Source organism: Daldinia childiae, assembly GCF_008694065.1.
Source record: "Daldinia childiae strain JS-1345 chromosome Unknown Scaffold2, whole genome shotgun sequence".
In the NCBI taxonomy this organism is placed as follows: Eukaryota; Fungi; Ascomycota; class Sordariomycetes; order Xylariales; family Hypoxylaceae; genus Daldinia; species Daldinia childiae.
In genome coordinates, this window is record NW_022984643.1 from 6,796,969 (window position 1) to 6,810,058 (window position 13,090).

At 44.6% G+C, this 13,090-nt stretch overlaps 2 protein-coding genes across 2 annotated transcripts; one reads left to right on the plus strand and one right to left on the minus strand.

Moving 5' to 3' along the window:
• Positions 1-1,369: 1,369 nt before the first annotated feature.
• On the minus strand, positions 1,370-6,313 carry GL218_02653 (ABC transporter ATP-binding protein ARB1; the record flags this gene model as incomplete). Its single annotated transcript, XM_033579187.1, has 12 exons — positions 1,370-1,496; positions 1,552-2,693; positions 2,747-3,367; positions 4,402-4,508; positions 4,559-4,625; positions 4,680-4,809; positions 4,872-5,595; positions 5,651-5,690; positions 5,748-5,830; positions 5,887-6,015; positions 6,071-6,180; positions 6,237-6,313. 12 exons carry the CDS (start codon positions 6,311-6,313, stop codon positions 1,370-1,372), a joined length of 3,357 nt encoding a protein of 1,118 aa, XP_033438975.1.
• A 763-nt stretch (positions 6,314-7,076) lies between these two features.
• On the plus strand, positions 7,077-8,929 carry GL218_02654 (Fumitremorgin C synthase; the record flags this gene model as incomplete). The annotated part of the gene is made up of 6 exons (XM_033579188.1): positions 7,077-7,148; positions 7,207-7,760; positions 7,811-8,081; positions 8,144-8,426; positions 8,487-8,721; positions 8,773-8,929. The coding sequence occupies 6 exons, from the start codon at positions 7,077-7,079 to the stop codon at positions 8,927-8,929; spliced, it is 1,572 nt and encodes a 523-aa protein (XP_033438982.1).
• Positions 8,930-13,090: the final 4,161 nt, after the last annotated feature.

Sequence of the window (13,090 nt, forward strand, 5' to 3'; positions counted from 1 at the left end):
TCCGCCGTTGCGATCATCTGCAGAAGCTCAACTGGAAGATCCATAAGCTTTGCCATGGCGATGAATTATTATGGTGACTGGCTTTAGGTAATTGATATGTTGAAGATGAGTAAATATTTGCGAGGCGTTGGCAGATATATAGAAAACTAGATGATGATGATGATGATGATGATGATGATGATGATGATGATGTTTACGTCTATTATGGGCTACCTAGGTAGATATATAGAAACTAGAGGTTGGCTGTATAGGGGAAAACTGATAGGATGAGAATGGAATTGTGTAATTCTGTTCTGTAGAAACGTTTTAATATCTAAGTACCCGAAAAAAGGATTGAATGGGTCTATATATTCTTACAGAGTAATTGTTTTGTTGTTGTATGCTATTGATGGGGTTAATTGAACATTCCCTTTGTATGTTGATTCTATGGTCCAATCCGAATGTTTCGTAAACTTGGAAGCGTCAATACGTAGATAGAAAGAGATTAAAAAAATGTTCAACCCCAAAAGTAAAATAAAAATTTACAAAAATGGAGAGAATGCACAGCTGCATTGCTAATGTAACTTCAAAAAATGACCACCCTGGGGCTCGAACCCAGAATCTCCTGATAACTGTTCAAACATGGTTTATCATGCTTAATCGTAGTCAGACGCCTTACCATTGGGCCAAGCGGCCTTTAGTGCTTGTTGGAATTTTGCTTGCCAATGGCATATATATAGTAATTATTAGTGTGAGGGGAAATCTCATAGAAATAGTGCGTCTTAACATAAACTCCTCAACTGCGAAAGTGCTACACAGTAAACCTCCTTGAATATAAGTAATTTGATTGGTTTAAATCTCCCATAATATCCGTTGATTGGGTATACCCCTGAAAAAGGTTTACTGTGTAGCACTTTCGCAGGATTGAGTATCAACATAAGATTTTTAGGAGTCGTAATATACTGTGATATTTCGTTAGCTACCTGCTCTTTATATAATAATAATATTGGTGACAGTAGGTAGTAACCGTAGCTCATCATCTACATATATACAATATCATACTAACCTAGATCACATTTGCATATCTAAAGGCATAATTTCTTTTTTTAAAATTCATCTAATCTATTCCTATGTGCGAAATCGCTGCGCATATCCGCGCTGGCTCTCCGCGGTCCCTGAAAGCCCCTTTTGAAAGCAAAGCTTTTTAATTCAAGGCTGCTGCGACTCTATGCCTCGTTTGCCCAATCTATAGACCTCCGAGCCGCGACCTTGTATGTACGTATGCGCTCTCCTTTTCCGTACCATCTTTATAGTACCATCATCACTCGTAAACGAGAGCATCTCTGCGTAATTAACCGGGCTAAATGGGAATCATGGAAAATGGTACATCTTAAACTGCACCGGCAGCCAACATCTTCTTACGCAGGTAGTTCTTGTATTCTCCTATTGAACCATCCCACGGCTTGATTGTTCGGTTTTCGCAAACCAAGATTTGCTTTGCAATCTTGTCGAGCAATCTATTATACGCATTAGAAATTGTTAATATGCATTATGATCAAGGGCGATTCTTACCTGAAGTCGTGAGAAACGACAATTACACCACCGCTATATGCCTCAATAGCGTCTGCTAAAGCGTCAATGGAGGGAATATCCAGACCGTTTGTAGGCTCGTCAAGGAGAAGCATGTTTGGCGAATCAATAGCAAGCAGAGCGAAGACGATTCGGCTCTTTTGGCCTTCGGATAGCGTGCCCATCAGCGCAGTTTGAACGGGACCAGAGACTCCGTATCTACCAAGGCATTGTCTCCAGAATTGGTAGTCCTGTGATTTATCACGGTACCTATCACGGACAAAGTCTAGAGCACTCTTGGTTAAGTCGAGCTGCTCAGCGCTGTGTTGAGAGTACAAGCCGAGCTTCAGATGAGTGTGGCGACGGACGGATCCAGAGGTCGGGGAGAGCTTTCCGGTCATTAGACGTAGTAGTGTACTCTTTCCAACACCGTTGGGACCGACGAGGGCCGTTCGAGAGTCCATATCGAAACCGAGATCGATGTTGCGGTACAAGTCGTCCTTGGCTTCACCCGAGTACGAAAATGTGACATCGTCAAATGACAATACAGGAGGGGGTAACTTGTCAACATCTGTGAATCTGAATTTGAATTCCCTCTCTTCCTTGACTTCCTCGATGAGGCCATCGGCAATCATCTTGTCGAGAATCTTCTGTCGAGACTTAGCCTGTCGCACTAAGTTGGCGTAGGTACCTGCGCTGGCGATGAACTCCTTGATGTGCTTGATCTCCTCTTGCTGCTTCTTGTAGGCCGTCATCTGATTGGTCTCTTGTTCCTTGCGGGTCTTGACGTAAGAGTCAAAGTTACCACCGTAGTACATAAGCTGTTGCTTTCGCATGTCAATCACGGTAGTACACACTCCATTCAGGAAATCCTGAGAGTGAGAGACGAGAATCAGTGTACGTTCCCACTTCTTCAGATATTCCTCAAGCCACACGCAAGCTTCAAGGTCCAAATGCGCCGTTGGGTCATCAAGAAGTAACAAGGTAGGCTTAACAAAGAGCGCCTTAGCAAGGGCAACACGCATACGCCAACCACCAGACATGTCCTTCGTCTTCTTGTGAATGGTATCCTTGTTAAAACCAAGACCCGTTAGGATAAGGGAGGCTCGGGTGGCGAAGGTGGAGGGATCCATCTTATCCATGTGCTATTATATTCTGTTAGCATGTATTAATTGAGTTGTATAAGGAGTATGCATACCTCGTAGATATCCATCAGCACAGGACTATCAGGGCCCTCGTCCTCGAGTAGCTGCTCTGCTAATTTATCTAGACGATCCATCTCCTTTTCAGCTTCCTTGAGAACCCATTCGAGGGCACCTAGGTCAGAGGGCGGTGCACCCTCATTGAGGAGGTAAATGTCGACATGATCAGGAATGGGGTACTCTCGCGCAGCAATGGCTTTAAGTAGGGTACTCTTTCCGCAACCGTTCTCGCCCAGTAATCCATATCGGCGTCCGAATGAGAGTTCAAGGTTGGTTTCGTTAAGGAGGACACGACCGTGGAAGGTTAAACTGGCACTGATAATCTTCACATCTCGGCTGGTGACCACGGATGCCAGGACACCAGTGGTGATACGATCGGAGAGACCATGCTTGTCCTTTTGGTTAGAAAGTGCCTTGACCTTCTCCATCTTGGCATCATCGGTCGCGGGAACATCGTCGAGATCAGGAGGGTCATCGCCGGCGACGGAACCTGCAGCACTGGTGCTTTGGGATGCAGCCTTAGAGCCGGCCTTAGATCTAGAGACAAGAGTCTTCTTCTCACCCTTGCCATCGGCAGCCTTCTTAGCGAGTCTCTTTTCCTTGGATGCGGAAACCATCTTGAATATCAGATTTTGTTATTCTACTCCTTTTTTTTTGTCTATTGCCGACCGTAGGAAGGAGATGCTGATGTCGATCTGATACTGATAATAGATGCAGATGACGATAGAGATGACGATAAGTAAAAGCGATTGAAGAAATCTACCCCGCTTAGGCTTATTTTTATTTTATTTCCTTGATAATGACCAAAGAGACACAGGTCGTTAAATATGATCACAAGTAAATGTGACCGATTAAACGAGAGAGTTGAATAAGTAGGCTTTTTTTTTTATCAAGTGAGGAAAAATGGCCTATAACCTTGGAGAACAATAAGAAAAAAAAAAGATTTATCCTCCGTAATCTTTGTGTTCGTAGAAACAACGGACCTTGTGCAAGTCTTGGTTGGTGTTATCTTTCTCTTTCAGCCTGTGCGCTGTTGTGTGTGGCTTATTGGGTTGGCAGGTTAGGTGGCATTGTGGGGGCATTATAGTGGAGCTGACAAATTTTCGCCCTTTCACAAGGAACATGGTAAAAATCTGAACAATAGCATTCGTTGATTCCGTGACCTAACAACCTATGTCCATACATGTATGTATACACGTGTAGATGCCTGAGGATACAGTGTACTTCCTGCTACCGCCACAAGTTGTTAATGGTGGTGGGGGCGGGGTCCAACTTGCACCGCTTTCGTCTTACTAAATTCGCTGACGTCAGTGTTAGCAATTTGAAGATATTAAGTACCTGAAGTACCTAATGAATTATTCATTGTACCGATATGCTCATATCCATAATATTACCTACGGGTTATATAGAAGGTATCAATAGAACGATTATCAGTCTTGTCGCGTTACCCCTGAATCAGAATCGCGATTCAAATGGAGACATAAACAACCCTTCGGATTTTAAAAAGACGAAATACGCCTAGGTTTCAAGCATAGCATATTGAGTATGCTTTGAATTCAAGACAACTCTAACCTAGGTATAATTGCTAGTATAAGAAAACTATTATTCGGGGTATCTGAGCAACCTCTACCTAATCCCTTTTATCGCTCACTTCTAAAGTTTCGACCGCAATCTCCTCGTCATTAGCCAACTTGGCACTACCACTGTAAAACACTTTAACATCCCCAAAGATTTCGTCAATCTCTTCCAACGATTTTCCTAAAAGCTGTTAGCTGGTAAAGTATTCGTTGACACCGAGGGATACATACCTCTTGTCTCGGGATACGCAAAGGCAAACACCAGAGCGCAAAGTGCATTGGTGAGGATGAATAGGATCTATCACCAAGTCAGTAATAGTAGTTACATTTTGAGGAATGATAGTAATAATACATAGTATTTCCATCCAACCGCTGCGAGTGCGATGGGCGAGCACTGCGTAATAACTAGACTGATAGAATAGTGAATGACCTGAACCAAAGCATTCGCCTTAGCTCGTAGCTCGGTAGTGAAAACCTCGGGACTGTAAGAGAGATCATTAGCATGAACGGATTGCTAAACTAAAACTAGAAAGATAGGACTCACGGAATGATCCAAGTCATCGGACCAAGGAGAGCCGAATAGTTTGCGGAAACAGCAAAGATGCAAGCAATGAGACCCCTTTGCGCCGAAACATTTGTGGGGAAACCGGGACGTGCCGGGTAGACTGCGGCGAGGATAGTAATTATCAAATAGCAGAGGGAGAGGAGAGCAGAGCTCGTTATCAATATCTTCTTTCGGCCGATTCGATCTACAAAGAAGAGAGACGCAAGGCAAGCCACGGGCGCGACAGTTCCGTAAAGACCACTAACAAGAAGCTGTTCGTTCTGGTCAAACTGAAGAGTCGCGTATATTGCCGTTTGGTAGTACTGGACAAATGATATGCCCGATAACATAGCAGCTGCCCATACGAACGATCCTACGAAAAGGCGCTTTCGGAATGCCGGAGTCTTCAAAAGGTCCGCCCACGATAGGCGACCCTGGGCCTTCTTCTCCTCTTCGATGTTTACTTGGATAATAGTGAATTCGGCGTCAACCCACGTATCGTTAGACCCGTCGTAGTGGTAGTCGCGGAAAGCTTGCTTTGCTTCTTCATGGCGACCCTTCAGGCACAGCCATCTTGGGGATTCACCGATAAATAAAACTCCGAGACCAAGTAGAAGAGCTGGGACGCCTTGGATAGCAAATCCTAGTCTCCATTGGTTAGGATTGTTCCATTTACCTTCGCCAACTCCGGTCCACAACGCGACGAAAAATCCCCAGGCAACCACTTAACTCCTGTTAGCAAAATTACAATACTTGTTTCCCAGGATTCTGCGTCTTACTCATCTGATTCGCTGCTGTGATCTTTGCGCGTTCGTGTGTCTGTCGATCACTAAGTCAGTGCGCCCCTGAGACATCCCCTGTGATATATGTACCTACCTTTGCAATTTCAGCACCAAAAACGGGAGCCACGCCTGTAACTGTTCCAACAGCAAACCCAACTAAGAGGCGGCCCATAATAACTGGATCTCAAGAGATTAGTATCATTCCACATCTTTTCAGTTTTCTTTATACTCACGCATAGCGACGTGGGCAGCTCCGGCCATGAGCGCCGAACCGATCACACCCCAGATGCAACCGAACGCTATGGCCTTGCGGCGGCCAAACCTGTCGCTGGTATAGCCAACCAAAGCACTGCCAAGCCATGCTGTAGCCACATGTTAGTATAAGAGAAACACAAAGAAGACACTGATGTGAATCACCTCCGGCTTGATAAACCGAGACGATTGCTCCACGGGTGGCAGCATCGGGCTGCCCGAAGTAAACCAGGAAGGACTTCAGTGCCAAACTCGGCGTAATGATTCCCGAGTCGCTTGAGTTCCGTTAGCATTGAGCGGATAAAGCTTCATCGCGAGCACAGTTACTTACTAGCCATAGAGAAAGCCACCTATTCCGAGGAATAAGGAAGTCAGAAATGGCTTGCTTAGTAGCGGCTGATTCTTCATAGTTGCTACGGAGCAAGATAAGGAATATGGAAGGTACACTGAGGTCCTTTGGTCAGATTAGAGGACTCACATGGGTTTAAGTATCACCGCATCAACTTGAGGATAGGACATCTGGACTTTGACGAAATCCGGGGTTGGTATCCGACTACTTGGTTCATGGGATCCGGGGATGGGTCCGCCAAGGGTCCAGGGGCGGGGTATACGAATCAAGTTGTTCTATAGCGTAGACTACCTCTATTAAGTTGCAGTTACTCAGCTTTAAGCCTCTAACCTGGTTGTCTCTCGTTTCGAGTTGCCTCTCTAGTCTTTCTCATCTGAGTCAATATTACCAAACTGTTTGCATGGAGAGGCGGCTTTGGGGGTTATTTTACAAGCTTTTCGCCCTCTTACTTAGGACAAATATTAACTAAGACTTGTCTTCATACCCACCTTTGAGTATTCTCATAAGGTAAATAAGCGCGAGTCTCTATTGTGATGCGTGCCTATCAAATAGGATAGATTACTAAACCAAATACAGCTCCTATTAGCGAGGGTCTAGTCTTCATCTCCGCAAAATACATGGACGTCAAATTTGGGGGAATATCCACATAGGCTTCCCCGCCAAGATCGGCAGTTTGGATAGAGACAACTAGCGCAGGAGGATTCTCGGTAACCCATATTGGTATTTCTGCGAGGGGCACCCTCTGCAGATTAACTCATTTCTTTCTACGACGAGAGCAGCAAATTCGAAGGCTGTGGGTAGTTCTTGAGCCTCGACGCCAAAATGTACGCAACAATTCTTGCTAGTATAGGCTTTGCTGTGTCCCTTTCTTACTTGAGCCTAATATTCCCGAGAGTAAGTAGCTTATCACGAAAAGTTTCAAGGGGATATTTAACTAACATAATTCGAATAGTTGCTGCAAGAATGGAAGGTTTATGCGCATCGCAAAGAGCTTCCGCCAGGCCCGAAGGTCATCAAATCTGGCCTTCGAAAGCCATGGCTGTGGTTTCGGGAACTAAATAAAGAGTATGGTGATGTAGTCTACCTTCAGATGGGACCAACACCCACCATCATACTTGGTTCAGCTCAGGCAGCATGGGACCTCTTAGAGAAACGGGGAGCAAAGTATTCTTCCCGACCCCGCTTCATTATGGGTGGTGAACTTCTGTCAGGGGGGATGAGAGGTCTTATGGCGCCATATGGATCTTTCTGGCGGCGCTGGCGGAAACTGTTACATAGCGGGTTTATGAATCGTCAAAGTTTAACGTATCGACCTATCCAGAGCTTAGAGTCTAAAGTTCTTATGCACGACTTGCTCCAAACCCCTAAGGCCTTCCGAAAGCATCTCGAGCGTTATGCTGCTTCCGTTATTGTTATGGTCACATACGGACGAAGAGTCGAAGATGTTGATACCGATATTGTTGTGCGGCGCAATGGTGAGTCAATGGACCGCCTAACACAAGTCAAGTAGGTTTCCAGTCCGTTATTTCGTACTATTACTTACAGTTTACCTACAGTATCCCCGGTAAATATAAGGTAGAGCGATACCCAGCTCTTAAGTACATACCTGGCATATTTGCACCATGGAAGGCCCAGGTCCTTAAGCAACGGCAAAAAGACATCCAACTATACACGGAACTTATGGCCGAAGTTAAAGATAGGAATGACAAAGGTACTTTGCCTACATGTTTTGCCAAGCACTTGTTAGAGGAACAAGAGAACCTTGGAATGTCGGATCTGGAAGTTGCATACGCTGCAGGCTCTCCATTTGGTGCGGGAGTAGAGACAGTAAGTCCACCATGTTCCCCTAAACGTCGTGAAAGGTACTATGCTCATGTAGGATGATGTAGTCTGCAGGTTCACTCGCTAGCTTTCTCCTCGCTTGTGTCAAGTTCAGTCCGCAGTTTATTCCTAGGGCACGAGAGGAACTAGATAGGGTAGTAGGAAATAGCAGGCTTCCAACATTCGAAGACTTACCCCAACTACCGTACGTCAGAGCAGTTGCTTCTGAGACGCTACGATGGAGACCAGTAGCTGTACTAGGAGGTACTCCACATGCTAGTACCGCTGATGATGTGTATAAGGGAATGTTTATTCCCAAGGGAAGCACAATAATTGCACCCCTATGGAGTAGTAAGTGTGCTGGGGATTCCATTGCATATAATCACATTAATACTAAGACTGGATTCTTAGTTCACTTAAACGAATCCGATTTCCCCGAGCCAAACGAATTTCAACCCGAACGATTTATGGAAGAGCGTGAGTATCCTGGCACACTTGGTCATAGTGCATTTGGTTGGGGAAGAAGAATCTGTCCTGGTATGCACTTAGGCTCTGCGTCTGTGGAACTCAATATCGCGCGAATACTATGGGCTTTTGAAGTTAGTCCCGCAAAAGATGCAAACGGAGACGACATCGATGTGGACATGTAAGCCACTTCTATTCACGATATTTCCATAAAATACTCATAACTTTTTAGATTCGCCTTCTCTGATGGTTTCAATTCGAGTCCGCTCCCGTTCCCTTGTTTAATACAACCACGATCACACATCCATGCGAAGATTATTGAGCAAGAGTTTCAAGACGCCGCAGAGTCCCTGAAAGCATATACTGCGGTTAACAGCAAGGTATCTTGACGAAGCATGGGTCATCCACCTCTCATCATGCTTCGGGAGGAGTCCAGGAAATAGGAATATAATTGGTTATAATGTTTTAGGTACCTACTCTTAGACCATACGAGGCGTATCTACTAAGCGCGGGTTTTGACGACTGGATAGGCATGAATGGTATACCAAACCCTAAGCTTGTGGAGTACCCAGACCAATTGAATCTTATGCTCATATTTAAACTTAGCAAAACATAAGAAACTCGAGTATTTTGATATTCTCATTACTTTGTCATGACTCGTATCTCATATATAAAGCTTCATATGAATAAGTATATGAAAAGTTGATGTGTAATTAATATGCGGTTCTGATGGGAATTGAAATGCTCTAACAATTTGACATTTAGAGCAACATCCAACAAAACCACAATTAAGTATATCCATCTTACCTGAGCTCATATAGCACGAATATTTATAAGGCAAATACGGGGTTTGAGGATCAAAGGATTATGAGTGAGATTATACTCATACCCACAACTACGGGTAATCGGCGAACAGGGATCTAAAAAAAAAAATGCTTGAGTGAAGCTGTTGAAGTGATGGGGCGTAAACGATCTATCATTTAGTACCAGCTAACTCCAAGGCTGGTCATTGGCTATATGCTTACGTAGGGTTGCATATGAAAATGTGACATCCGGTTTCTATTCGGTCAGGCTTTGAGTGCCCGCATCATGTCACCCAATTAATAAACTAAATCGGACTTAAGGTCTCAAGAGACTTCTCATGCCCGCTATAGATATATTAATATAAGAAGCAAATACTAAGTCGAACCTCTATTTGGCTACAAATATATAGATGTTATCCATATTTGTATATATTCGTTCGTTTATAGCTTTGCTAGAGTTATATTCTACGGCGATATGACCCGTCTTTTAAGAACGTAGCCAAGGGCGGGAGGGCCGCCCACTGCCAAGCTTCCCCCTTCCAGAATAAGACGCGATTGCGCCTTTGCTGGGACGACCCAAGCTTTCACAAGCTTATGGTAGCATTCAAACTTATATATCCTTGTCCGACCCAAAACTCAGCTTCGCTAGATTTGGACTTGATATTAACTTATGCTGACACCATAAAGAATAATTTGACGAATCATATTCTAACGGAAGTCTTCTAGAAATTCTATATCGTATCTTACGTAAGAGTTGATCGGCAATTTGACTGGGGGTTCCACAACCTTGACTTCACTCGTCCATTACCCCTGACGGTTTTGAAGGGTTCCCTCATGTCTTTTCGTTTTTCTTTCGACCCCTCGGGCCCCGGGCGCTCGATGCTGTCTGAACTGTCTGTTCTCAATTTCTTCTATAGTTCGGTCCATCGAGCGTACCTTAAGGATACGACGTATCAAATCTCTATTCTGCCTCTATCTTATACATATCTTATACATATCAACCAAATCTAAAGCTTGGACTTCAGCGGGCCGTTTCCATCCCCATCCGAGATAGGTTTCACAATTGCTGGCGACAGCAATCGGCTCTATCCCTTGGGGTGGGAGCAACGCATACAATATGCGCTCTCTTACGAACTTGCTGATTATTGCGTGCGCTGCCCCACCACCTACATTAGCACGGGATGACTCTCGTCCCAAGGAAAGTAAGTATATTTTCACTATAGTCGTCTTTCGGGGTAGCATCCAGATTTATTGGTTCGCTTAGAGGTCGCCGGGAGATCATATCCTCCCGCTACTCTTGAAATTATATAATACCCTCGTCTAAACTACCTGTTACCTAAGTTAACATGAATCGGAATAGATGTCGTCCTCGCAGATTGTACGGGGTCACAGAACTCAAGTCAATTATCATCTGAAGTCTCATACTTCAATCATCCTCCAAATGATCAGCCAAGTGACATCGCGCCCGTAACTGACGGGCAACACCGCGATTGGGCAAACACGACAACATCGGCATATTTTACCGATACTGGGACGACATTCAAAGCTATACTAGGAGAGCGTGGCAACGTAGGCGACTACGCGGGAATAGGAAATAACGGTTACGCAAACTTCACGTGTTGGCAAATGGGGTCAACGTACTTGTATAGTCATGACGGCAAAAATTGTTTTGCGGAATACGAGTGCAATCACCTGAGTGAGCTTATTTTCTTTACTTGATGCGTTTCATTATATATACCCTCTTTTCATGCTTCGAGAAACATAATAGCTAGCTACTTTTGAGCGTGCTAGTTATCCTTAGTGGGTTCAGATAGCATAATCTGGTAAACGTCTGTGCCCCTTTACGTGTCGTACTAACCTGGCGACGTTTAGCATCCCCAATTCCTATTCCCTCAGCCTCACCTCCCGCAGCTACAATATCATCAACAGCAACATCGACTCCAGTAGCTAGCTCAGGCCTATCAGTAGGCGCTATAGTTGGTCTCAGTATCGGAGTAGCTGCTGGAGCAATACTAATCGCAGCCGTGGCTGCTTTCTTAATATGGCGACATCGACGCTTAAAGAAACAAAGGGAAGCCGCTGCTGGCCCCCAAGATCCAAGGCTGGAGGCCGGTCAACCCGGAACACCAAAGGGGCCGCCACTGACGAATACAATATGGCAGGGGCCAGGAGCGAGGGAATTGGAAACACCACAAGTTTACCATGAGCTACATAATATTAATCGCCCCGTCGAGATTCATAGTGCCCTTGTAAGAAGCGAGTTGGATGGATCTAATACAAGGGTAGAGCTTCATTCTCATGATTTACCTCCTCGATATGAATTCGGGAATCCGATATCTCCCGAAGCTTACGGATGCAATAAAGGGCCTATTTATCACATCAATGGCGTAGAAAGATAGGACACGTCTTTAGGATAGTTTTAAAAGGGGTTACGATTCGAGGAAATAGTTACTTCTAACGGACATACTAGTCTTTCACGAGCATGGTATTCTCTGCTGGGCTGAAATGATTTGGCAGAGGAACTCACAGATCGGTTTGGAGTTTAGCATGGAAGATTGAGGGGGACTCGATGGAGTATACCCTCCTATCAGCGGTCTTCGTCAAAATATTCCATGGGTCCTAAATTGATACAACCAATTTGGCTGGTTCTATGTTGGGGGCGGGGGTTTTGGTTATGCACTGCAGGAATGCCAACATATTCCTCAGTTAGTCAATGAGCTACGACTTAGGGTAGGGGGGCTATGGAATGTACATAGAAACGATCTCATGAGAATTGAATCGAGAAAGCTCTCCAAACAATTACAGAAGCCCTTACTCATGTCGTGTTACGCAAACCTACCTAGGTTATCCATACCGCTTTTTGATCAGTAGATATGCTCTAGCCCAACTCTTGCTTTGGTCGCTTGCTCTACTGCTCTTGGGGCGTATCAATCCTTTCGGCGAGGCCCCCAAGGACAAATTGACTATTCACATCTGATTTCCGTTGGTATGACCGTGTGACACTTGACTATTTCGCTAGATCTGACTCAATCATAAGAGCAGCTGAATTGTTGCACCGCATACCGCTTACCTGCGCTCATATAGGTAGTCACGCTCTTATGTGCGTGCTGGAAACGAGTTACTGCAGGCCCATAAACGAGCTGACACGATACATTTGTTTGTAGTGGCTTTCCTCTGACCTCCTATCTTTGGTTATGGTGGCGTATATATCTGTGCGGACGCATACTTCCAGCTATTATATGTCATGCAAGTGACCAGAAAGGGGGAATTGGGCGTATGTCTAACTGGCACGAAGTAAATTAATTATGGATATCCCACGATCTCCTTTTCGCTCAGGTGGAGTAATAACAATATCTCCATTCTCGTTACACGGGTAGTCCAGATTTGGCCTTCAATAATGATCGTGTTTTCTCCGACTGGAGTTATCAAGGTTCTTAGGGTTGTAGCCCACCATGGGACAGTAGCATGCGCTAAGTTCATGTGCGAGAAGTCTAGACAATATATGATTTAGTACTTCTATACAGGCTTAAGGGGTTATGCGTACCTGTCTTTACGCCAACAAAAAATTTATACAATAAGAATCCTGGGAGAAATTCGCACGGAAATCCAAGAGCCAAAAGGCTGAAGAATAGAGAAACGTCGTTGATAGGTAACCCAAGAATTGTGTATTCAGTTTCGAGATGCTTTGTTTATATTATGTCATAAATCTAGGCTCTGTGATTACGACTCTGACAAGATATCGTAAAA